This window comes from Microcebus murinus, chromosome 7, assembly GCF_040939455.1.
Source record: "Microcebus murinus isolate Inina chromosome 7, M.murinus_Inina_mat1.0, whole genome shotgun sequence".
NCBI classification, from domain to species: Eukaryota; Metazoa; Chordata; class Mammalia; order Primates; family Cheirogaleidae; genus Microcebus; species Microcebus murinus.
The window spans coordinates 17,025,569-17,051,914 of record NC_134110.1 but is presented as its reverse complement, the minus strand read 5'-3'; the positions used below and the strand labels follow the sequence as shown (position 1 = coordinate 17,051,914).

At 49.5% G+C, this 26,346-nt stretch overlaps 1 protein-coding gene across 1 annotated transcript in view; it reads right to left on the bottom strand.

Moving 5' to 3' along the window:
- The window catches only part of ALDH1A3 (aldehyde dehydrogenase 1 family member A3), a 34,585-nt gene extending 23,508 nt beyond the window's left edge, over nt 1-11,077 (bottom strand). Inside the window, exons 1-3 of the mRNA XM_012764579.2 lie at nt 10,858-11,077; nt 5,589-5,693; nt 3,443-3,583 (exon numbers count right to left, since the gene is read on the bottom strand). Of these exons, the coding sequence (XP_012620033.1) occupies nt 3,443-3,583; nt 5,589-5,693; nt 10,858-10,956 (345 nt within the window). The 5' untranslated portion in view covers nt 10,957-11,077. The remainder of the gene's footprint in view (nt 1-3,442; nt 3,584-5,588; nt 5,694-10,857) is intronic.
- Between the last annotated feature and the right edge of the window lie 15,269 nt (nt 11,078-26,346).

Genomic DNA, 26,346 nt, shown 5'->3' with positions numbered 1-26,346 from the left:
TGGTTGGCACCGAATCTGGGGGGTCTGACTTCCAGCCAGCACAGTGACCACCCTTTAGGCCACTGCCCCCTGGACATCTGCATCTGGAAAGACTTTGCTGCAGGGACAAGCTATGTCCCCTCCAAACAGGAGGCAACCACTTCTGATTAGCTCTAGCTGAGTGGCCTTGGATAAATCCCTGAACCTCTCCCTGCCTCAGTTTCCTTATCTGTAAAATGAGAATAATAATAGCAACGACCTCATAGAGCTGGTGTGAGAGTGAAAGAAGTCACAGGCCACTTACCAGAGTGCCTGCTGGAGCGCTGTATAACTGTTCAGATGATAACTGTGACAGTTACAGTGATATTATCCTCTTCCCTTTAGAACCAGACAGGTGCATGGCAGTCCTCAACTGGGGACCCCAGGAGATAGGACTGGTCTGGGTCTAGGACTGGTTTGCTGCCCCACACCCAACAGCTGCTACTCAGGGACTGAGTCCGGCCAATGTGGAATCAAGTGCACTGTACTGTTGGTTTCTATTGATTTGCATTCTGGTTGGAACTTTTGCTTTTCCAGGAGAAACCTAGCAATTGCAAATCATGCCAAAAGATCTCCAGAACTGGGCTACCTCACACAGTATCTACACATCTGTCAGTGAAACCAGGAGTTTATTCTCAGCCCTTTTCTGGAATGGAACAAGAGAAAGGACTACTGTCCCCAGTCCTGGCTTACCATCTCTGGTAACCTTGGACAGTTTACTTAACCTCTCTGGGCCTCAGTTTCCTCATCTCTGAAATGGAAGAATAAATACTACAGGTCAAATGCCTATAACAAGCTGAGTACATGGTGAACATGTATAAGCGTTGGCAATTATTTAATTTGTTGTTAACTTGGACAAGTTTTCTTACTGGAGTGACAACATGAAGTTGCCAGGTTGGTTTTATGGAATCTCACCAAGCAAAACCCAGATCACGATAGGTTTAGGCAGGAAATTGTTCAAAAAAAAAAAAAAGATTCACAGATGAATAGATGAGTCTGAGTAATCGAGTGCTAGCTACTGATTGAAGCAGTCGCCTTTTAAACAGTTGTTATCGTGGCTCCATCGTGGGTAAACCACAGCCACTCCTCAGTTTACTTCCTTTAACATTTGGAGAGAAAACTGTGCCTTCTGAAATATGAACACAGCGTGACCCTCAGATACTAAAGAATGATGAAACGTGCTGGGGGGACGGCCCTGCACCCCCCATGCACCACGGCTTCAAATGACGGAGGCCAGAAATGGCACCGAGGTTGGCAAGGAGAGTGAACAGGGAAAAATCAGCACCCGAACAGCCAGAGTCTGGGCTCGGGGTGACTCAGCAAAGGAGAGAAAGTCAGGGGCCACCGGATCCACCACATCTGTTTCCAAACATGCAACACAGAAAAGTAAATACTCTGTCGCACCACGGAGCCAGCAGGAGAACACGCTGCCTGAAAATGCAAGGAAACCATATCAAGGTAGCGAGCGAGGGGTGCTTCCCTATGATGTGGTTGCAGTTTGAAAAACCATATTTGCCAGTAATTCTCTTGTCTCTTTCATGCTGTGGCAAAGAGCTGGATCTTATTTCTTGCGGGCACTGAGGCCCCGATGCCAGGAGCGATTTGCTGGCTTGCGTTCTGAGTCCCCCCAGCGTGCCCTGTCTGCTATCAAAACACAGTGGTGCCGGGACAATGGGGCGAGCTGGAGACGAAGGTGGCTTTGCAGCTGCTGCTCCTAAGATGACACTGAAGCTCGAGGACCGGGTGGGGAGGGGTGCCCAGGGCACATCCTCTCTAGCCGGCTATTAGTCCCCACGGACATTGCCGACCGATGAGCTCATGCTGGGTGAAAACAGAAATGTTTTTGAAAAAGCCAGTTTGGCAGCTTGAGGGTTGAGGCTGGCTCTCTTGCAGGAAGAAACCAGAGGCTCCTCAGAGAGAAGTGCTCACCCGGGGAGGGAGCTACCCTAACCTGGCGAACATGTCGGACCGGGAAGGAAGGCAGGCGAGCCGGAGTTTCTGTGCAGATGCACCCTCAAGCAAACGCACCCACAGGCAGCGCCGGGAGCTGCTCCACCCCTCAGAAGCACATTCAGGGACAAGAGCAATTTCAGGGTCCTGGATAATACTCTCCTTTAAAGAGTGGCCACTCCACGGCTTGTTCCCAACATCAGGAAAACCATTTTTCCAATTCAAAGGCCAAAAAGGAGATTTCCTTCCATACAAACTGTGCCTCAAGGTCTAGAACAAGTTTTAAAAACAAGAGCCATACAAGGACAGAATGCTCAGATGCCAAGGGTCTCAAGGCCCAAGTGGCCCCATGATGTCCTCTGGTTACCCACCTTAAGACCAAAGGAAGGCCTGAGGATCGTGTTAAATATTGCATTAGCAAATTAGTAATGCCTTCGAGGCCCAACCTCATGGGCTACGCTGCACTAATATACCCATCTTACAGCCGAGGAAATAAGTATCTAGAAATTACTGGGCAGCAGGGTGTGTAGCTGGGATTAGGGCCTGGGCCTTCACATGGCATTATTATAATAACTGCTATTATTAATAATAGCTATTGTCTATTTAGTGCATACTACATGTCAGGGACTCTGCTAAGAATTTTAAATGAACAGTTCTCATAATACTTAGATATCATTGTTAATGACATTTTTATGAAGAAATAAATCTCAGAGAGGTTAAGCAATTTGTCCAAAGCCACACAGCCAGTAAGCGGGAGAGGTGGGATTTGAACCCAGGTCTTTCATAGTCTGAGGTTTCCTATAACCAGGGTATCCTGCCCTTACCACTATTCCACACACCCTTGCCACTGCCCAATTCAGGAGTGATGATATAGGAATGATTTTAGGTCATATGGGGACACGTTTTCTATGTTAATTGGTGGCATTTATCTTATAAGTACTTAAAAAAAATAAGACCAACATATTAAAGCAATGATTTCATGAATATTGGTACTTAGGATGAGGTTAAACTTAAGTTTAAAAGGGAGTTAATATTGAAACCTTAAAATCTGTACCTCCATAATATGCCAAAATAAAAAAAAATATTAAAAAAAAATAAAAGGGAGTTAATATAAAAAAGGAAAAAGAGTTACGTATATAAGTGTACAGGTGAGATCAGGATATGGCCCAGCCTGCGGTGACCATCTATGAATGTCCCAAGTCTGAGAACCACTGTGCAGCTGAACTGCCTACAGGCAACTTCTTGGTGGAGAAGCTGAGCTGCAGGGGACAAACGTCTGACTTCTGAAGGAAAGGGGTGCAGTCCTGGGACACAGACACCCGCCTACCCCCTGAGAGCCACATGTCAAAGGACAGAACAGACCCAGGCCCACACCAAACCCAGGCCCTCGATCTTTTCTCCCAGGCCCCACGGGAGACAGGACTCTCAGTGAGGCCGGCTCGCCCCACGCCGGCCCCCGTGCGCGTGTACTCACGGCCAGGGTGGTGCGGTCCCTCTCAACGAGGTCGGCCAGTTGGTGCAGCAGGCGGCCACGGCTCAGGGCATCCAGCTGGCGCCAGGCGGAGCCCCTCTGGAAGGCGGCCTGCGCGGCCTCCACGGCCTTGTCCACGTCGGGCTGAGTGGCCGAAACAACAGAGAGGGGGGTGTCATCTTTTGAAGCATCTGCAGTTTGGGACCACTTGGCTGTCAGTTACGGAGAACAGCAGAGTGGTGCCTGTCTTGGGGTACAGCCGAGGAGGCAGGGGGTGGCAGACAGGCTGCAAGCTGCAGTGAGGTTTTAAATCTCATGAATGACTGGGGGCTTTCAAGTGACTTCGTCCTTCTTCGTGTCTTAAGTCTTTTTTTTTTTTTTTGGTTTTTCTATAGTGGCCAAGCATCAATGTTCTTTCTGATTATAAAAAGCATTTAAAACTATTTTTTAAGTCACTGACCTTGAGTAATTTTCTTGGTGACCCAAGTACGAAAAGATTTTCTACTCGCTAGCTCAGTTTGAACCCATACAAGCCTGTCGTTCACAAATGAGGTGGGAAGTGTCTGTCTTGGTACTTTATTCCCTCTGGGAACTGTGGCCCAAGAGTGAGAATGGGGGCATTCCTGTGGATTGCAGAACTGAAGTCTGTAGACAGGAGGACTGTTTTCTCCCTCCAGCCTCACCTGCCCCCTGGGGGCAGAACTGGGTCTTTTGTGCACTCAGAATAATTGCAACAGAACCTTCTTCTTAAAAAGAAAGAAGTGAGAACTGTTTGGAGTAGTGGTGTTCTTTCTTATTCTCAGGACAATGGGGCTTCAAGGCTCTGGTTGCTGACCGGCCATGGCTCATCTTGAAGGCCCCTCCATGGCTCTCTCTCTGGGGACGTGCAGCAAGCAGTGGACACCAGGCACCAGTAAGGAAGGGACGCCACAGAGACTGTGTCTCCAGAGCTTGCTTGGGGATGAGCAGAAGCGTTGGCAAGGGAGATGTCGGGACACTCAATTCCTTGTCCCAGGCTCTGGGATGGAGGCCAGGACCTCTCCAGCTGCAGGGGCGGGTGGCCTCTGTCTCCAGGTGCTCAGAGCAGTCACCCAGACCAAGGTCAAAACTGGAGCCTGGGGCAAGGTTCTCGAAGGACCCTCCCAAACACCTGTATGGGGCACTTGGGAATCTTCAAGTGGGAATCCCATTGCACCTCAGGCCCTCTCTCTCCCATGCCCTGGCATTTTCCTATGAGCTCCCCTGTGCTTTCTTTGTAAGCAGAGCTTAGCAGGGGATGCCACGCAGAGGAGGGTCTGTACAGGTGGGACCACTGTGCATTGCACACCTGTATAAGACTCACCGGTGGGATAAAACCCAAGCTTACTCCACATACGTGCCCTTCCCCATCCATGGCCGACATCACCAATGCACTGGTTAAGAGTGTCAGTCCTGCACCCCAACAGCTGGCGGGAGGTTTGTGTCTTCCTTCCCTCCATGGAAGAGCTTTACTTCTAGCCTTTCACCAATGGCACTGGCATTCAAAACAGATTTTATGTTCTTGAAATATATAAAGGACACCTCCAGAAGTCCCTTAGCTTCTCTATCACAACACAGACCCTGCACTAGCAGATAGGGTTACAAAGATGACGGCTTTCCGTGCTCCTGTTAAGTTGCTGGTAGAAAAAAAATCTGGTGGTTATGTGACGTTATTCCTACCCCCGCATCACTTGGGTAGCACATCTTTTTTCCTTCAAGTCTATTTTTTTAAAGTGTCTCCTGCCAGAACGCTGCATTTGGTGAAACACACCAGCCAGAAATGCTTTCTGGAAAGATTCTTTAAAGCTTCCAGGTTCAAATAATTTTCAAAAACCTTTCCTTTAGCTACGTGAGGAGGATAGCTGAGGTCATCTTCATAGATGGAGAAACATCTATCAAAGGAGAGTGACTTTTTGCAGAGGTTCGTCGGTAATCAATCCCATCCTGGCCATGTGTCTGAGAGGAGCACACACAGCTCTCGCTGCAAGCCAGGCTCTACCCCGAGGGTGGGCCAGTTCTGTCTCACAGCTACGCCACACTGCTCCCTTATCCTATGGTTATGTATAATTGAATTACTGAGAGGCAAAAAAAAAAAAAAGAGAGAGAGGAAAAAAAAGAAAAAAGCACCCACCTTATCTCCTTCTTCCACATCACATATTTTCTCTAGAGTTGAAGGGTTATATGTGGCAAACTTTTTTCCACTCTTGGATTCATGCCATTCGTTGTTGATAAATATCTAACCAGGAAAGGAAGTGTAACGAATTAGGTTTAAATCAAAATCATATAATTTCAACATGCTAAGGACCTTAGGTAACGTCTTGCTTGTCCGCCTTCCCCGCTGCTCCCCGCACCCCCTGGATGTTTTACAGATGAGACCTGGACGCTGGAGGAGGGGGACAGAGAACCAGGGTCACGTGACCAACAGATCACTGGGCGCAGACTCAGAATTAAAGTCCAAGTTTTTGCCACAATAAAAGTAAAGTCTTTTAGAGTTTTGCCTAAATTGTTATTATTACTATTAGCAATAATGTGAATTCACAAGGGAATAGCTGAGTTGAATAGTTAAATAGAGAGTGGGAATTAGACCCTATATCCTCATAGACTTTGGGGGAAGTTTAAATAGGTTTATATAGAGAAAGTCTCAAGCAATCCACCTGCCCCTGAAAGGCAAGTAAGCACTGAGCACTCCCTTCCTCCGTCCCGCTGCAAACCCCAGCGAGATTGCCAAGGACCTTGCTTTATAGGAGGATCTTGCCATCTCCCTCCAGTAGTTTGCAATGCCCTTCAGCACACCCCTTCTCTGCACTCCCTTTAAAATGTGTATTTTCATGCTGGGTTTGAGAAAAGCCAGTGTTGGAATACAAAGTTAGAAATCTGGATTAGAAAATGTCCAGGTTATATTAACAGACACAGCAAATAACGGTTTATATGCAGGGACCCAAGAAATAACCCACAAAAACACTTTACTGGGAACCTCAATTATCCAGAACACAGCTAAGAATGTTAAAAAAAAAAAAAAGATATCATAAGCAAACTAAAAAGAATGTACAAAGTCCATGTACCGAAATGTATGCATTATTTATTGTTAGTTTACACTAAGTTCTAACTGCCTTAAAAACATCACATTTAAAGAGAGGGCTTTTGGAAAAAGAGGAGCAGAGGTGGCAGACAATATACAAAACACCTTCTGACAGCACAAATGTCCAGCTGCCCAGTCAGAGGACAACCGCCTGCTACACCAGCCTGGGACAGTCTTATCATCAAGACTGCAACCGAGGAAATGGCTAACACACATTTCCATGAAATAAAATGCCGTCAATAATTTCAAAGTATGGAATTAGTTCATCAGTTTCCATTTTTATATCTATATGCATATAGTATAAATAGCTTTACTTTGCTTTTTTTTTTTTGAATTGTTTAAAGGAAGAGCTACATCCCTCGAGGGCTTATTTCAATTATTGTGAAACTGATTCATTTGGAACATTTGACTCCCCAATGACGACAGATGAGAGAGGGGAGGTGTCTCCTAAGAGTGCAGCTTGGTTACGTTCTCTGTATCGGGCTCTTCTCGCACAAACCCCGCAGCTCATCAGGAAGGAAGCCCAGGCCACATCTGGGGAGGACCAAGCACAGAAGGCAGGCTCTGGCTGCCCACCTGCCTCCAGTTTGGAATCCAGAGCTGACAGCATCCATCTCTAGTGGGACAAGCCGATTGAGCTTCTGGAAGCTCAGCGCCTTCAACATGAGGCCAGGCCCCCAGGGAAGTGCACAAGGAAAAGGCCAGGCTACAATTACAGGTTTATTCTTCCAGCTGAAACCAAATCCAAGAGTTCACTTTTGCCATCCAGCAAGTCATCGCTCAGTAACAGTGAGAAATTAATAAGTGGGAAGAGGAGTTAAGTTAGTGTGGGGAGGAAAGTGCAGCCAGCAAGAGAGGCCCATTTGTAGAAAGATGAAATTTCGTGGGTTAGATAATAGAGACTGTCAGTGAAAATTGCTGATTCTGGGTCCTTCCTGGTATCAATTCCAAGGGGGAGGGAAAATGAGAAGGTGGCAGAAGAGAATATAAATAAGGGGGCTGGAAACAGATTGCAATGATCGGATGTCTGCTCTACTTCATCTCCAAGCATGCTCTTCCAAAGAAAAAATTACTTGGTTGTTCATGACATTGATCCGCAGTCCTTTCTAACCAGCAACCTTAAAAAAATATTCACTGCTTGACTCTAACCATATTTTCCCATCATAGTGTTTCTAATTTAGCAAAATCTTTTTTCTTTATACCACACTAGTAAATTATCTTTTTTTTTTTTTTGAGACAAGGTCTTGCTCTGTTGCCCGGGTAGAGTGTAGCGGCAGTCTCATAGTTCACTGCAACCTCAAACTCCTGGGCCCAAGTGATCCTCCTGCCTCAGCCTCACAAGTAGCTTGGGCTACAGACCCATGCCACCATGCCGGGATAATTTTTTGTAGAGGTGGGGTTCTTGCTATGTTGCTCAGGCTAGTGTCAAACTCCTGGCCTTGCGCCTCGGTCTCCCAAAGTGCTAAGATTATAGGCGTGAGCCACCACACCTGGCCTAGTAAGTAATCTTGTAAGTGGTTTCTACTGTTGATTTTCTCTCCACTAAAACAAAACAAAAACACAAATAGAAGGAGTCAGTGAATATGGCCTACCAGTTAGGCTGGCTGTATTGTTTTGAACTCCAAATCAGAGTAAAGGGTCTAGAAAGGAATCGTTACCCTTAATTTATGAATTGGTATACAAAAAATAAAAAAAAATAAAACAACCCTTATAGAGGTATAAAATTAAGCTACATTGAGCTGTAGACAGAACTCAGATTTTACCAAAGGAACAGAATGACATGGAGTTGGGACTGAGCTGGAAGGTGTCTCAGGCAGAGGTGAAGATGGCAATCATACAAGTGAATTCTGCTGATGCCATTTCCAGTAACTTCCATTGGATGTCAGGCCACTCAGCTAAACTCAAACGGAATATGTTTTTGGAAAAGGAGATTTGGGGGAATTTTATTTTTCATAAAAGAGATAATAAAAACTGGTGTTTTAAGGAACCAGAAAACCTTAAAGAGAATCCCTGCTACCGGAAGAAATTTTATAAGAGTCTCCCTAAATTGGAGGGGGCTTCTATCCTCTGAGATCTGTGTGGAGACGCTTGAGGGGCCCTTCCCTCTCCAGAGTCACACAGCATGACAAATGAGGGGGCCTTGACAAAGTCACCCTTCTGGAAGCTGGACCACCCTCGGAAATGGCACCACCGAGGCTGGGGCTCACGAGCTCTGGTGTGTCCCCCATTATCGAGAAGCACCGTGAGTCAGTTGTGAAAACAGCAGACCATTGCTGGCTCCCCTGCTCCACCCACCCACCCGCGCCAGGCCTCAGCTCTCAACTTCGTTTCTCCTGCTCCTTCCCTTGGCCGGTGTTCTCATCGGCCGCTGCAGCCAAGGCTCCCTGAGCGCTGGTGCCCGGTGCCCACCCTCAGCCATGCAGGCTGCTGGGGCCCCCAACTGCTATAGGGAGGCCTCTGCGGGGATGGGCCAGGAACAAGGACAACACAGGCAGCAGCACTGTCCCCCCGCGGGTGAGGAGAGTGCAGCCGGGTGTCAGGCAGTTGGAACCGTCATCTGCTGGGAGCCCCCTCAGAATCCCGGCTCTCCAGGCCCCACACCTACCACCTTTCTTAGCTTCAATCCTACACTTGCCACCAACCGGCAAGGGGGGAGTGGCACCCACCAAGACACCAGTCACTCATTGCTCCGTGGATCTTCTAACATCCTCCTTCCTGAGGTTACATTTATATGTTTAAAAGGTCCCAAAGAATCTCCAAGAAGAAGATAAACTTTTCCTACGTGGCCAGATTGCTCTGATAGGACTCAAAAACATAAAAAGTAAAAGGGCAATAATATATTTACTTTCTGATTTCTATAGTATTACAGAACCCTACACAACCAACATAACACAAATGAACAAAAAACCCACCACCGCCGACAGCAGCCAAGCACCATAGGGTTAGGGTCTTAAAAAATTAAAATACTATTCTCACTGTTCCCAGAATTTATGCTGGAATTTTCACTCCGAAGCTGATACTACCAGGAAAGTGACATTAAAAATAATTTCCAGCGTCTACAGTGACGTGTCTCTGTTGATTACAGAGCCTTCTGAAAACAGTTAATTTAAATGTCATGTGATCAGAGGCGCAGCCGACATTGGGAATTAAGTGCCAAGAGACCAAAATCTGAAGGCCACACATAATGCCCTGCGACTTTCTCTGCTTGATTAAAACTATTTGAGAAAGATAATTGCTACTTGTGAAAGTAAAATTGATGAGGGAATTTTCTAAGTGCTGTGTCAGCTGCAGTCGGGGGATATGGATTAAGTGGCAAAAACAACAAGAGCCAAAGTTGGGGAAAGTGAAGCCAATGGCTCAGGGCCTGTGCCCCTAAAATGCCCCATACCCAGCCCACGGAGAGCGGGGCACCCCACACAGCCTGGGGTGTGCTCCCTTGGGACGTGCTCCCAGCCGGGGTCTCCCAGCCTTCCTCAGCCCCAGCGGGGAGGCCTCGCCATCTTCCTTTCCTCCTTTCTGCCCCAGGCAGGTGACCTCACTGCTCTGCCAACGTTCTAGCCTCCCAGCCCACAGCGCAAAGAAGCAGAGAGCCCTGCACCTCTGCGGCCCAAGGGACCCCAGGCACTCCGTCCTTGCCACCCGTGGCCTCCCAGGGCCCAGATCTGAGACCTTCTGGGCACGCGCCTCTCTCCTACAAACATCGGGACCTCTGGGCTCCAGGGCAGTTTCATCAGCAGGCACCTTCCTACTCCCCCTAGCTCTCCTGGCAAGCCGGGTACAAGCTAAGCACAGAAGGTGCCCGGTGCTCCTCGCGTTGCTCCGAGGACCTGTTTCCCGAGTCTCTCAACTGCAACTCCCAGAAGCGGCCGGAGCTCTCAGACTCGCTGTTGGCGTTCTGGAGCACCCTCCGACCCTCCCCAAACCAGACTCGTTCACCCGGGAAACCATGCCCAGGCGTCCGCGGGGAGACCACCGCGCTCGGAGTCAACGCGGCCCGCACCTCCAGTTGCGTTCAAAGCGGGTGGTGCTGGGACACGTCGGGGCTGCGCCGGGCTGCAGCCTGGCACCGTGTGGGCGCCGCTTGGCCTCCCTCGCCCAGCTTCGAGGCTAACAGCTCCGAGCCCTGCCGCCTGCGAGCCCGCCCAGGATGCCCGGGGAGGGTGCGGTTTCCAGAGGGCCAGGCCGGGGCAGGGAGTCTTGGCTCTCGGGAGCACCGGGCGGACTCCCGGCCACCGGGACGCTCACCCCCACCGCCCAGGGCCAGGCCGCTCAGGTCAAAGGCTGGCTGACGGCCGTCGGGTGGGAGGGGCGCCCACCTCACCTTGGTGAACTTGACCTCCAGGTTGCGGATGGGACGCGGCAGGGCAGGCAGCTTCTTGTCCGGCTGCCCGTTTTCCACGGCCCCATTAGTGGTGGCCATGGCTCCTCCGCGCTCCTCGGCCCGACGCGCCCGAGTCTTCGGCGCACCGGCTCGGCCTGGGCGCTGCGCAGCCTGCTAGCGGGGTGACAGCTCCCCGCCGCTTTATGGAGCGCCCCACGCCTCCCGCCCGAGGGGGCCGTCTAATTGGCTGCAGGACCGGAGGAAGGGAGGGCGGGCGGCGAGAGGGAGGGGAGGGGGCCGGCCCGCCTCACCCCACCCCGCCCGCCGCCCCTGCGGGAGCCCGGCCACCTCCCGCCCCGCCCGAGCGCCGGCTGCGCCGCCCGCGTGCTGCGGACCGGCAGGGCCAGCGCGCGGTGCGCTCTCCAGCCCTGGAGGCTGCCCTTGGACGAACTCCCCAAAGCGCCGCTGGGCCCCGGAAGTCCCAGGGCTGGGACACCAGGCCCAGGCGGTGAGTTGAGGCGCAAGGGCCGCGGCAGCCGGCTCTCCCCGAAGTCGGGCGGGTTCGCCCGCTGCACCTGCAGTCCCCTGGCCCCTGCCGCTCCGCGCACTCGCCCAACTTCGGCCGGCGCGCCGAGCTCTCGGGATGCGCGCTCGCCTCGGCGCCCTACGCCGTGCCTGGGGTTCGGTCTCAAGGCCCGGCAGACCGCATCGCTGCACACGTGCGGGCCTCAGGTCCCCGCGCACTACTTGACCCAAGCCGGGACAGCCAGCTGTTTCACCCTGGCTTGGGGTGGCCCAGAATTTCCCCGCAGCCCTGGGGCTTCAACGCCAATGGGCAGAAGGAGAAAGCAAAGCGTCAGGCTCTTCCAGCGCTGCGTTCCGGAGCCCCGCACACTGGGCCCCTGTCCTTCGCAGGCGCACACCGTCCTGCAGCCAGTCCCGAGGGAGTTCTCTGAGTGCTGTGTCAGCTGGAGTAGGGGGATATGGATCAAGTGGCAAAAATCAAGAGCCAAGAAGTCAATGGCTGGCAGCCTGTGCCCCTAAAGTGCCCCATACCCAGCCCACGGAGAGCGGGACACCCCAAACAGTCTGGGGTGTTCTTCCTGCGGAGGCACTCTTAAATTAAAGTTCCTCTGATGGTGGAAAGGTCTTGTGCTGTTAGAGGTTGGAATGTCCAGCTGTGTCGGGACAAGGGGTCAAGGGACCCGGAAATAGGTCAGGGCTGACCAACATTGGCGAGTTTGTGGTCCAAGCCAGGCTCAGGAACACTGGTGAGTCCCAGAGTGATGCCACCTCTGTCCTCAGCTGCTCCTGCCAATTCCTGGGTTCCTTGCCTTCTCAGCCCGCCCCATGGCTCCCACTGAGGAAAACATCTGGGCAGATGTCTCATGCCAGGGCCCAAGAGGACCCACAGGGTCTATGGACAGACCCTCCCTGCACAGGGGCCAGAGACTCAAGACCAGTGGGTGCACCAAGCATTGGGGGCTGCAACTAGAGAAGCTTTCCAGACTGAACTCCTGTTCCAAGACTTTATCTGGGATCCTGGATAGGTGAAATTATGTCACTTGGCCAGAGCTTTAAAAAAAAAATTGAGAAAAAACTGTATTAATTAAATAATTGCTGGATTTCTGGGTGGAGGCAGAATATGGTTTGGGGCTTAGAACTTTGTTCTTTTCAGGTAAGTGAGCACAGCCTGTTTGCTCAAAGGTGGCTGTTGTTCAGCCACCACTTTGCTGGCCATGAAGTCAGTAGTGAAAGCCACCTCACCTCAGACCCAAAGACACCCGCTCGACCAGAGGTGTCTGGCGTCAGGAGCCAGTTGCAATGACGCTGTGGACTGGCTCACCTGCAGCTCCCGGGGTTGATCCCCACGTGATCCCTGGAGCCTGAGATCAGAGCGCAACACTCAGCCATAGACCTCGTCACAGCAGGCGCCTCCCAGACAGCAGGTCACGAGGATGGGCTGAGCTCTGGGCTTGTCCAGACCGGCAGGCTCTACGTCTGCTCCCCTTGGCTTGCCACTCAGCAGGAGGGGTGGGGGCAAGAAGCTCTTCTCCCATTTTACAGGCGAGTAAACAGAGGCATGCAGATACTTGTCCCAGACATTGCCGTCGGTGGAGGAACCAAAGCCGGACTATGTGGGATTGGGTGGTACAGGCCATGGAAGAGGGTTTCTCTTATATTCCTCTGTTCCATTTTTACCAACGTGAGCACCTGGGTCCCGTGGTGGCCCCATGTCATTGGGACTGCACAGGGCATACTGAAGGTACCAAGTGCTTTACAGGTACAAAAGTGGTGATGGTGTCACTCCTGGTTGTGTTTTTCCTAGGAATCAAATCTCATAGCTCTGGCCTCATGGGTGGTGACAAAAGGGGATTGAGGAGAAGAAAGGACTCATTTTTTTTCTCTCATAGGGCGTTACTGGGGCTCTGGGAGGGGGATGGGTTCACCAATGGCAGAGTGGCAGAGGCTCAGCTGCTTCTGGTCACATCCCTGAAGTGAATCCCTGCTGGGTACCCTTGGACTGGACACTTGAGCTCTCTGACCTTCAGTTTTCTTTTCTGCAATCTCCTTCCCACTTTACAGTGTTTGGGGAGGCTCAAGCAGGATGACGCAGTGCTTTCTAAACTGTAAGGTGCCGTCTACATGTCAGTTCTTAAGTTTCCTATTCTTCATGGAGCCTGGTTCCTTTCAGCAGGCTTTTCTTCCTGGAAGTCAGCAGGTTCCCCTCGCTTCCCTCTGGCTCTCGGGAGCTCTGTGATTCAACAGTCCCTCTCCTGACTTCATTGTGAAAAACTATTTTTATTTTGTATTCAGCTCTGTGCTGCCGCCATTGCCTGCTGCTTGTCTTCTTGGAATGTCCAGTGGGCTGAGTCCCAGACGTTTCGTGGTGAGGGCTTGTTTGTTTGATGAACACTTAATAAAAATAAGCATGAGTGAAAGGCTAAGACAAAATAGAAGTTGAGTAACTTCCCCCAAACTCAACCTAATTCCATTTTTAAACCTATAAGCATTTGTGGATGACGTTGAGGTCTATAGCAAATGCAATTAATAATAATGGTGACAGTAATAGAACCCCCACTTTGTTTTACTGTATTTTGAGTCTGGTACCTGAGCCTCACTGAGGGGTACCCAGGCCTGCTGAGGGCCCTTACTGTCCCCAGAGCCCATCCAGGCGACTCACCTCACTCTGAGCCTGGGAGCTGAGGCCAGGCCCTGGGACCCGGGTGTGTGATCTAGACACAGGCTCCTTGTTGAGGGTGGTTCTTTGACCTAGGGAAGCCAGTGTGTCCCACTCCACTGGGCAGCTCTGAGGTGGGCTCTTTGGTGACTTGGGGCAGGTGACCTAACCTAAGTTTCCTTGGCTATAAAATGGGGGTGACACTTGTCCCCAAGGTGACTTCACTGTGAGCACCTCCCTGCTGGTATCAATGCAGTAGATTCCATTCTTTGTATGAATTGCCCAGTGACTTGACCGGGACTTGGCTTGTGCAGAGAACTTCTTACCTTTCAGCCTTAGTATAAATTAAGCTCTGTCGAGCCTGCTCTGCACTGCAACATCATCCTGTCCTCAGGGGACATGCAGGCAAATCTGTGTCCCTGCGAGTTTCCTTCAGTGATGATGCCAGAGGCAGGAGCACCCTGGGCTGCAGAAAGATGAGCTGGTCGACACCCACCCAAGGCAAAGAGAAAGGAGCTGCCACACTGACCATAAGATGCTCTCCATGGCTTTCTCTTTGGCCCTGCTGGTCCTTTCTGGCCCTGAGGGAAGGTCTGCCATATACCATACTCTAAACACACTCAGACCAGGCAGGAGCAAAGAGAGAACTAATTACGTAAAAGCAAAGAGGATATCTCACAATGTTTGTGGGTCAGGCCTTGATTAGGCCTCACATATACATATACACAGCCTGACCAGTCACAGCTGCTGGAACTTTCTCCTTGTCTACCTTCCAGCAGTTGAGAGTCATGACAAGGCCAGGAGAGAGCACGGTGGGTAGGGGAGAGACAGCTGGTTGACCACCCAACTCTTCTCGTTCTTGCCAGTGGGACTCCATATTATTGAGGGCAGCAGTGTGCTCTGATAAAACATATTTCCCAGCCTCTCTTACAGACTGGGCTGGTTAAAGACATACAAGCCAAAGTCTTTGATTGGGGCTTCCAAAGAAGCTTTTTACATGGGGCTGAGTCAGCTGAGAGGCTCTTCATTCCTGCTGCCTGGACTACAGACATGAGGGCTGGGTCTCCAGCAGCCATCTTGCAACCATAATGTAATTCTGCAATGGAGGTTACATGGTAAGGAAGTTGGAACAGACACATAGAGTTCAGGTCTCTGAATTCTCTGAAACCAGCCTTTTCAGGCCTAAATTTTCTTTCTTTCTCTTTCTCTCTCTCTCTCTTTTTTTTTTTTTATGTGAGCAAAGGGTAAATCCTGGTATTATTAAAGCCTGCCATTTTGGTTTTCTATTCTATGTGGCTGAACTAAATCCTAAGCAATAAGGCTGGCTGTTGGCCATCACTGTGACAAAATAAGAATATAAACTGAAATGGAATCATTATGCCATTTTTGTATAAAAGAGCAGCACATTAAAAAAAAAGTCTTATTACTATCTCACCATTTCTGCTATTTTGACCTTAATCAAATGCCCCAGACATGCTGTGCTCAGGTTTATAATAATTATTTTTTAAAGATAAAAAGTGATCCTCAGATGGAATAAATGAAGCTACCTCATTGATTCATGCAAAGCTTTCATTGCCTAAATTGGATGGTGACGTCCTACCAGGGAAGAGACTCTCTGTGGAAGTGGGTGGGTAGCCTGCCATCCTGCGGTGCCCATGGGTGTTAACTGTGCCCTCAAATCCACTGAGGAAGGTGGCAGCACTCAGAGCTGATGTGACTGTACAGGTCCCCAAGCCACCCAGACCTGGAAGGTGCTTGGCCAGGCCAGCATTCTATCCAGGTAGCAAGAAGGCAGATTCTTGGTTTTGAAGTATAGAAAATGTCACTCCATATAATCACTGCAGGTCACTCATAATGGTTCCACACTTCTCAACGCCACCACCAGGCATTCTCAGGGCTATGTGAAGTTGTTTGCAAACTTCGCAAACCTCTTTAAAATTCAAGGATTCTGAGTTTTGAACCAAGCTTGAATCTTTTGGGGGTTTGAGTTCAATGTACTCCAGATAAAACACACTTCCTGGTTAAAAGGAAAATCATTTAAGAGGGCGTATAAAAGAAAGGGTTCAGGAAGATTCTTGGACACAAAGTGGCTTTCACTAAACAATTGTGCTGAGTTAAGCCTAAGTGAATCAGAAACATACATATTAGATTTCCCTTGAAATTCACACGGGCATAAAAATGTCAGGAAAGGGGGCTTAGCAAAATGCATTTTGCCCAACCCGAAATGTTTGAAAACTAATTTGAGTGCGTTAGAGTTTGGCTAATCACTCTTGGGTCATCTACCCTAGCCCCACAGTGACAAGGCTTTCCGCCTGCTCTTTAGCTGGGACTCCCCCCCCCTGTAAAGGAACATCAGTTACCAAAGAATCTCGCCTTGGATTTTTGCCATTGTTTGAATCCTGGGGTGGAGACCAGGGTAGGAGATGGAAAGGTTGTTAAAGTCTGTGTTCTCATGAGATTGCCTAGGGATCCTCTTGTAGTTGTGTCTTTATGGTATGAGAGTCACTCAGGCAGCACTCTTGAGGTTCCCCTGTAATCAAAGAGTCTCTATAAAGCACATCATGTCCTTTCATATGTTTAGGCATAGCAGACAGGAAGCCTATTTATGTGTATTTTCATCTAATTTTTTCATATGGCATTATGGTGATCCTAAAACCTCCACCCCACCTCCAGGGGGATAGATTAATTAGTGACTTGTAGCATTTCCAAATTTATAATGCTTTTCACTATGGAGTATGTCTTCAAAGATTGAGTTTGCATTACACTATGTAATATAATATAATATGATACGTATTATTACAAACATAATTTATCAATTAAGAGACAATGGATTAGATATGGTGTATTTTCCACCACTCATAGTAAATAAGCATAAATATGAGGATCAAAACAGAGATTATAGGCTTTACATGGCTTAAGTGTGCAGCTCATAGATTCCACGGGTACTTTGGCTGTTAGGAATTTTGACGCATCTTTTGTTCCAGTGAGTACCGAGTGTTTGCACCTGTTCACAAGGTACGGCAATTCCACTGCACTTCTTTTGTTGGCCACTAGATGTCAGGACACCAAATTGAGTAGGAAGGTGCTGCTAAAGTTTGTTCTACGGTGAGAAGCTGACATTTCCAAACTTATAAATAAATGGCAGTGTAAAACCTTGTTGACCCGAGAGTGCCCAAAACTTCATTTGTATCTTAGACACAATGCTAGACCTGGTGATTAGTGCTCCGGCTAGCCCACAAAAGCCCACTCACTTCTTCATGATCCTAAAATGTGTTCCTGTCTGAGATGGGACAGATATGGGTGGCACTCTCAGATCAGGCAGAATGTGGGCCTGGCACCCGATCTTTTCAAGCCTCCACTTCCTCTTCTGAAAACTAGAGTAACAGATTCCTGCCCAGAGACGGGGTCATGGGCATTAGCGAGAGTGCAGGTGTGACATGCCAAGCACATTTGCAATGAGACAGTCAAGATGTCACAGCTGCCCGAGTCTTGATGAGGCCGAGAGGAAGCACCACCCAGAGCCCTGTCCTGCCTGTCCTTGGTTCTCAGGTGTCACCCCCACCTGGCTGCTCTGTTGGGCCCTGGGTGCCCACCTGATCCTCATCCCTTCCCTCTCACAGGCAGGACGACCAAGGACCCTCTAATGGAAATTTGCTAAGATTGCAAAAGGGTAAATGATGCTACAGGATAAATATGGATACATTTAGGAGGTCAGCCTTGCAGGCAAGCAGATTGAGAAGGATTCTTGCAAGGGCATTTACCAGCCTCAGCATTTAAACTCCCCTGGTCTCAGATTCCTTGTCTGTAAGAAGGAGATGATGGTATCTGCTTCATGGGATGAGAAGCCCAACTGAGATCGCTAATGTGACAGGGCCAGTCCCTGCCTGGTACAGTGGGTGCTGTTTATGTCACCTGAGATTCTCTTGCTAGGGAGACAGACTCCTGTCCCTTCCATCAGCCCTAGCCAAAAAACCTCCAACTTCATGGGCTGCTTCTCAACTCTTCTAGAACCTTCTTCCTGGTCTTTTTTTCTGCTTGATGCCACAGGTGGCTTTCAGTGGCTCCAAATCCCCAGGGTCAGAGACCCTTCTCTTGCTGATGCCAGGCCCCACTACCCCAATGCATAGCCACCTCACTTATATTTATGCTTCACCTCTACATTGCAGGCACTTCCTGGGCTTCTTCTAGAAATCTTTCTGGCTTTGGACTTCTGAAAGCCCAACTTGTTTTTCTTTCTCCTGTTTCATTAGCCATGTGTCAGGGCTGATTCTTCTCTTTTTAGTTTCTTCCCAAGGCTGCCTCTCGGGCACTTGCAGCAATCACTGTGTAGAGAAGGATCCTGACTCATCATCAGAGTGTCTTGATTGATTAGTTATGTCTGCCATGGGCACAGGATGCAGGCCCTACAAGCCAGTTTTCTCATGCTGCAAACTGTGCAGGAGTCACCTGGGATCTTGTTAACTGGCAGGTTTGATTCACAGGTCTGATATGGGCCTCAGGATTCTGCCCTTCTAACAAGCTATAAACAAGTACCCAAGAACTGTCCTCTCTAAATTGGCAGTATCGGCATCTCCTGGGAGCTTGTTAGAAATACAGACTCTCAGGCCCTGCCCTGGACTTGCTGATATGGAACCTGTAGTTTGATAAAAGCTCCACCTGGGAGCATCAGATGCACTCCATGGTGTGGGAAGAGCCTCCAGACTCAGGTCAGGCTCATTCCTGGCCCCTTATGAAAAGAATCCCTCACCCCACCACCACCCACATTGTCAGGATGGCTGAAATGAATCCTTCTTTCTAGTTATCTGTTTATTTTTAGAGTGGAAATGACATCATGTTCCACCTCGAACCCAAGGAGGGTCCCAGCCAAGATCTCAACTGCCCACACCCTTTGGAGGCTCCTTACAGCTATCCCCAAGGGAGTGGCTTTGCAGAATTTTCATCAACACAGTTTTACAAGATCAAAGTCTAGAAACACCAGGGCAGGACCATTAAGGAGAGGTTGTACTTTCATTGCATTGAATACAAGTTCTTCTTTATACTGGTCTTGAGTTCTGGGGTCTGAGCAAGGCAGGCTTCATGGGCTGGGGGAAGACTCCACTGCGGAGAAATGTGGGTGTCAGTGCGCTGTGGGAGTCAGGCCCTGTGCCCGCGGGGGTGGAGGGGATGAAATGGCTCTTACCAGGCGAAGGGCCACACTTTGGGACATGAGACCCTGGGGGCAACAAGGCACTACAAAGTGTTTCCCCAGAATGGCTGAAGTGGGACCTGACGGGATGAGTGTGGACAGTGCACAGTTGAAGCAGGTGGTGGGAAGGCAGGACCGGGAGACAGAACCAAGCCTCAGGCCAGAGGGGCACAGTGAGGTCAGGGCGGGGCATCCACGTGGGCTCAGAGCAGCTGCCCTGACTCAAGCTGAGTGGTTTGAGATGAAGGCTGCGGGCGGGCCAGTGGCTGTGGCTGTCTCAGGAGCCCAGCCCTGCCCTGCAGTGATGGCTCAGGCTCCTGTGTGACAGCAGCGACTGTAGGTGTTGTGCATATTCCGACTCATGGGGTAGCTACATTATAGTATGCATGTGATTTTATAAACATATGATTATGTAGATTTTATGGATAGTTTATTAGAAGGTCTGAAGTGAATGCATAAAGACTAGTGGTCTTTCCAGAGCAAATTATAATTTGTATTTATTTGCGTAGTCATGCATTTGACATTGGTCTTTTTTGCTAGGCTGAACTCCCATTCATGTTATGAACTGCCAGACATGAAGTAAACAGTTCCAGTCACCCGGCTCTAGCACTTGTCTCTAACGCCTGGGGTACCTGGTGTTAGGTAACTCTCAGCTTCCTCTCGAACTCTCAGCTTCCTCCTCTGCAAGAGGAAGTGGTTTGGCAGCTCACAGGTATGGGGTGGCCTGAGGTTTCAGTGCTGGGCTGTTCTGGAAATGGGCCTCTCCAGGTGAGGGTGGCGGAGCCAGGTCAGGCTGGGTGTGTGGTCACCCTTCATCTATTGGAGGAGGGGTCTCCACGGCCACAGTGCATTTATAGGCCAAGGTCAGGGTTGTTTTTTGGTCCCAGTGGAATGGAATGGAAGGTTGATTAACGGGAGAGAGATTTTCCTGAGACATCTGAACAAAGACTGAAATAGAAAGAAATACCATCTAAAGTAGAACTAACGCAAGCATGAGGAATGATTAAGAGAATGAAGCAAGATGACATAGTACCAACCACTCTCCTGCTCAATGCCTAATCCTTTCCCACTTTTTTATTTTTTTATTTTTATTTCGATAGAAACAGGGTCTCACTCTGTCACCCAAGCTGGAGTGCAGTGGCATAATCATAGCTCACTGTATCCTCAAACTCCTCAGCTCAATTGATCCTCCTGCCTCAGCCTCCCAAGTAGCTCAGACTACTAACTAAGTTTTTTTAAATTATATTTTGTAAAGATGGGGTCTCATTATGTCTCGAATTCCTGGCCTCAAGCAATCCTCCCACCTTGGTCTCCCCAATTGCTAGGATTACAGGCATGAGTCACTGTGCCCGGCCTAAATTTTAAATTTTGTGTAGATATGGGGTCTCACTATGTTGCCCAGGCCGGACCTCCTGGGCTCAAGTGATCCTCACACCTCTGCATCTCAAAGTGCAGTGATTACAGGCTGAAGTGGGCCAGGGTGCCCAACCCCTTCCCATTTGGAATCAACTCGCCCTGGCTGGCCAGACCTCCCAGGATTGACCTTCTGCCCCTGGGTCACACCATGCTGAGTGCACACCAGGCACTGGCAGCTATACAGGGTGTCTTTCTGTTCCTAAAACACAATAATCTCATTTCCACCTCAGGGCCTTTGCAATTGCAGTTGCCTCTGCCCAGAATGCTCTCTTGCTCAGATCTTTGCATGACTGATCTCGTCTCATGAGAATCTCAGCTCAACCGCCACCTGAGGCCTCCCCCGACCAGTCTGTCTGGAACAGCATCCTCACCCTTCCCTCACAGCGCACTGATCTATCATCTTTATGTCACCGATCATACCTTTTCTACGGACTCCTGCTTCTAGAACAGAAATGCGTAACTGCAGGGCCCCCACGGTAGCCGTCAGGTGGCGTCATTAACCCGGGACAGCTTGGGACTGGATATCCCAAGGTGCCCCGCAATATTTAAAATGCAAATGGCCATTTATGTATTTGGCACATTCCCCAAGTGGAAGTTGGATAGTTTGCTAGTAGCTCTGAAGCGAATGCATAGGGACTAATAGTCTTTCTAGAGCAAATTAAAATGAGGCCTTGGGTTGGAATAATGAAAAACAAGTTCTGCTTGTTTTTCCACCTGTGCCTGGGACAAGAAATAACATTATCAATGCTTGACCTGTAGACCTGGTACAGACCACAGGGATCTCCAAAACCTATTCTTTATTTTATGGGCAAAGAAACTCTAGACCAGTAGGGTTAGCTGTCCCTGAACTAGGATTGAGGAGTCCAGGACACTGGACGCTCCATCCACGCTACTTTCTTTGACACCGTGTGAAAACCCATGGCCCCAGGCCTATGCCAAAGTGCCCTCTTGGTTTGTATCTTGTGAGAAGCAGAATCCTGAACGAAGTGTCTGGCAAGCTAAGGCTTTATTCTCTGTGATAATGCATTTTATGAGCTAGGCACCATGTCTGCATGGATATAGAGAAGATTTTTTTTTTTTTTTTTAAAGAGGGAAGTGTCCAAGACCGTGTGCTTGGGCCTGTGTTGTAACTCTATTTTGGCCAATAAAAGCTGGTAGCCTTGGCTCAACAGTACCAAAGGTGCCAGGGGTTCCCAGCTTCACATCTGGGCGAGGCCTGTGTGGACCGTGCTGGGGGCCCAGGGTTGGGAGACTGCTGCCTTGCCAGCCCGTGGACCTGCCATTTCTGCTGGGCCTGCAGCGTCTCCCACAAGGTGTTTTTAGTGTGTGCTTTGAAGATAAACGGTTCCTAGGGAGGTCACCTTCAAACTCTGGAAGGGTTGAAGATAGGTCTGACTTCGGCAGTTGGGAGGTAGTATCTTGCCTGCAGGTTTGGACACACAAGAAAGGCCACCAACCTTTTGGAGGTAGTAGAGGTCTCTTCTAAAGGCGGTTTAGAGAACACCCAAACTGTCTCCTTCCATCTTGCACTGGTGCTCAGGAAGCCGCATGGTCAGGCTGCATGGTACACCCCATGTGGGCCTATTATATTTGGGGTGTCGATTCTCAGGAGGGGAAACATTTTAAGTGATGCTTTTGTTAAAACATACCTTAGAGGCATGAGCTAGTCCACAGAGCTATTTCTACTCAACCCTGTATATAGGAACTAATAGACAGACTTACTTTTCCTTCTTAAGTTGTACGGAATTTATTATCCATTATATGCACATTAAATATAAAAAACGCTTGACGAAGGTGGTCTGGTACACCATTGTCTGTAACTTCTCTTTCTTACCTGCAGGCCTCTCTCATCTTTAAAGCAATCTAGCAACTTCCTTTCTGCTAACGTTTGTGATTGAAGGAACTTATTTTTGGTAACTTTCCCAATCCACAAAACCAATCCCGTTTTAAGGTGGAAAAATACAGTGTTAACAATGGCATCACTGTTTTTTTGTTGGTGACACAAAAATGTTTAAGCTTGACCCTAACACCAGTTGCTATTGAAAGGTACTGCCTTGTACAAAATAACAAACCAAATCCCAAACTGTCTGTTTATGGTTATTACGGTTCACTTCATTAAGCCATAACTCTGATTACATTCTTTCTCCTGCCCTACCCTGAAGGCTGAGCTCTGAGGCCAGGGGGCCGGGCCTGCTCTTCCCTGGGAACTGCGTGTCCAAAAACATGTTTGGGTGAAATAGACGAGGGGCGGATAAAGGCAACTCTCAAGCTTTGAGGGGACCTTAGCTGAGGGGCTCCTGCTGGGCCCTGGAGTCATGCTCCCCCCCCCCCCGCCAGCACCTTGTCTCTGGAGGCCCTGGTTGCTCTTGTGGGTGCAGAGACTGGTTGAACTGGGGAAGCCGCAGATGAAGAAGCTAAGGTGCATGTGGGCGTATGTTTCGATCTGGGGTAACGATGCACAGGCAGACATTGTAAAAGAATGGGATGGAGTGAACAGAAGAGCCCATGGCTGGGGATGACGGTGTGTGGGTGTCCCTGACCCCCTGTGTGTCTGCCCCGCTATCAAGCCACCCTTCATCTTGGTGACATTTTCCCAGGGCCCCATCACTGCTCTAAACGACAGATATGAAACATCTGGATGGGAGACTGTCCTCAACCCAACGCATGTAGGCCTTGACAATATGTGCTTTGGGCAGAGTTGAGGTCTTGGATGCACCTTTAGGGTCATCCCCTTGCTCAAGAGGCTGATGAGGAAGACGGAGGCAGGCAGGCTGGGGAGGTGGGTTGCCCTGGGTTCATCCTCACGCTCAATGGTATGGGGTCTCGGGAAAGCCTCTTGGCCTCTCTTAGCCTCCTTGCCTATAAAATGAATCACATCTACTCGTGGGTGCAGTGTCAAGGCCCCAAAGACGGCCCCCATGAATGGCGCCTCTTGGTGTTCACGTCCTGTGGTCATTCTGGATGCCCCTGCCGCTGCCTTAACTCCTGAACATGCCAAGTGCTATTGGGCCAGCTCAGGGCCTGAGCCTTAAGAAGGTAGCAGCTTCTGCCTCTGTATTTGGGAGGCCTGAGCCTCCAGGTAAGAAGTTCAGTGATCCTACTGGGGAGGCCACATGGAGAGGAAGAGGTCCTGAGACCCCTGAGAGAGACAGGCCCAGTTGTTCCAATGTCCTGGCTAGACCAAGGCCCTAGGCAGGTGAGCGCAGTCACCTTGGATGTCCCACTCCAGTCACCACTCAACTGTAGCTAAGTGAGACACCCCAAAGGAAACCAGCAGAGGGACCATCTAGCTGAGTCCCAGTCAACCCTTAGAATCATGAGAAATTTAAAAAATTCCTGTTGTTTTAAGCCCTGAGCTTGGGGGCAGTTTGCTATGCAGCAATAGATCATGAGACATGGGCATACCCTAAAGTGAGGAATGCCAGCTGCCTGCACGATATCCACCATGGGGATTGGAAAGATTTTCTCTTAAGTCTCAATACATTGCCTGGCACATGGCAGGTGCTCAAAAATAGCTGGTCTTGTTATAAATAAATAGGTGTTTTTCCCTCCTCTGCGCTCTAATTAGTTCAAACGCTGACCTTGCATGGGCCCTGGCTCTCAATATCCTGGAATCTTGTGTAACTCCGTGGGAGGGGGTTCCAAGTATAGCTACAGGCAGAGACATATTTCAGGGCATCTTGTTCAACAGACATTTCCAGGGCTGTCTTTATGTGCCAAATTGCAGGCCAGGCACTGAGGCTCCAACACACAATGCAACAGATACACCGCTGATCTCATAGCTTCTACAGAGAGGGGAGAAGACAGACACGGAATGAGAAATTGCAAGGGTGAATAGTGGTGTGGAGAAATGCAGAAAGGGTTTAGTTCAGTTGCTAGTGACAGTGACTGGAAACCATGCCACTTAAAGAAGACAGAGGTTTATGTTCATGTAACAGAAGTACAGAGGTGGGAAGTCTAAGAGGGTCCAGCAAGGCAGCTCCACTAATCAGGGAGTCTGGTGTCTTCTTTCTTTCTGCCCAACAATTGTAGTTTGTGACGTCAACCCTTATGTTGGTCCCAAGATGGCTGCTGGAGCGTCAACCATCATGCCCACATTCCAAGGGGGAAAGGCAAAAAAGAAAGTCTGCCTCCTGATTTAATTATCCCCCTTTTCAAAGAACTTTCTCTGAAGCTTCCCCCACCCTCAAAGTCTCTGCAGATATCTGTGAACTTGGGAAATGCAGTGTTTCAGCTGGACCTATTACTGTCCCACAATATAGGGGTCTCTTAGTCAAGAAGAAAGGGGAATTGTTTGGCAACTAGCAGCCTCTACCATGGGGACACTCCTAATCACCAAAGCCATCCTGGGGAAGTAACATTTTTAAGCAGAAAGAAAGTGTGAGTCAATTAGGCAAAGAGCGTTGCAGGTGGAGAGAACCAACCCTACATAAAGCTCAGAGGCAAGAAATCTCCTGGATTCTTAAAGGAACTCATCGGAGTCCAGTACGGACCCTTACCCCTAAACATAATTCCCCCATCTGTTTAGCAAGAGCTTGCTTTTAGCTTGAGACCTGTGAAAACACGAGCCTCCCCATCTGCCCTAGAAGAAGCTGGCGTCGCCATTCACACTTGAGTCTGAGTGAGTTTCTGCTCCTTGCCTGAGAGCCGACTCAAGGAGTTGAGGCTCTAGGACATGAATGGGGAAGAGGAGCTCCCAAAACAAGGAGAAATGGATCCCTGCCTTCCTGTCATGGCTGAGGTGGCCTCTGAGGGGCACAGGGGACCTCTTAAAGCAGTGGCCAGAGAGGCTACAGCCTTGAGACTTGTAGTCACTTCCAAGACGCCCCGGCATGTACCTGTTTACTGATTTAGAACAATAGATGCATGAAACAGTATTTTAAAAAATTACAAGCTCCTTAGCTCTGGGCTCTACAGCAAAGACGCCCCTACATTCCTTTTGTTCTGATCCTGCACATCGATGCAGCATGCGAAAGGTCTGGAGGGAACCCAGCTAGATATGCAGGCCAGACAAATGTAAAACATGTTCATTTTTTTTTCTTTTTCTTTCTTTTCTTTTTTTTTTTTTTTTTTTTGCCTTTCAACAACTGGGGCCTGCCAAGCCCACTTCAAGGAAAGAAGCTGCATTTTAAGTTCGCCTCATTCTCTGGAACTGGTGGGAATGTCTTCATTTTTCAGGTTTCTGCCTGTGGTCACCTTGCAAGGCTTTCCAGGCCCTCTGCGTCCGTCCCCTCTCTCGCCACATCCCGGTTCCTCCCGGCTCCCCTCCCCGGCGCATCTGCTGCGGGCTGAGAGCCCAACAATTTTCCATGAATGCCTTGGACAGAGGGCCCTACACAGCTGCACAGCCCGTGATGCAACGGGCCCGACACGCACACTCCCTGCCCGGCCCCCGCCAGCCCTGGCCAGAGAGCCGTCGGAAGCGGGTGTTTACTGGGAAGCGATTTGACTCTGTAACACGGTGACCACAAGCCCGGATCCACCGGCCGACGCGGCCCCAAACATTTCCTCCTCTCATGAGCTTCCCATCCCTCACACAGTTGCTGTTTGGAAAAGTGTGGCTCGGGGAGGCGAGGAGGAAGTGGTAGCCTCGTAATCTGGGAATGAAAGTGTTTACACTCTGTCACTAGGGGTCCAGGCTGCTGAATGTCGTGGGCAAAATGTCGCCTGTCGCTCCCTTGAAAAGTGAGCCGCAACTCTCTCTAAA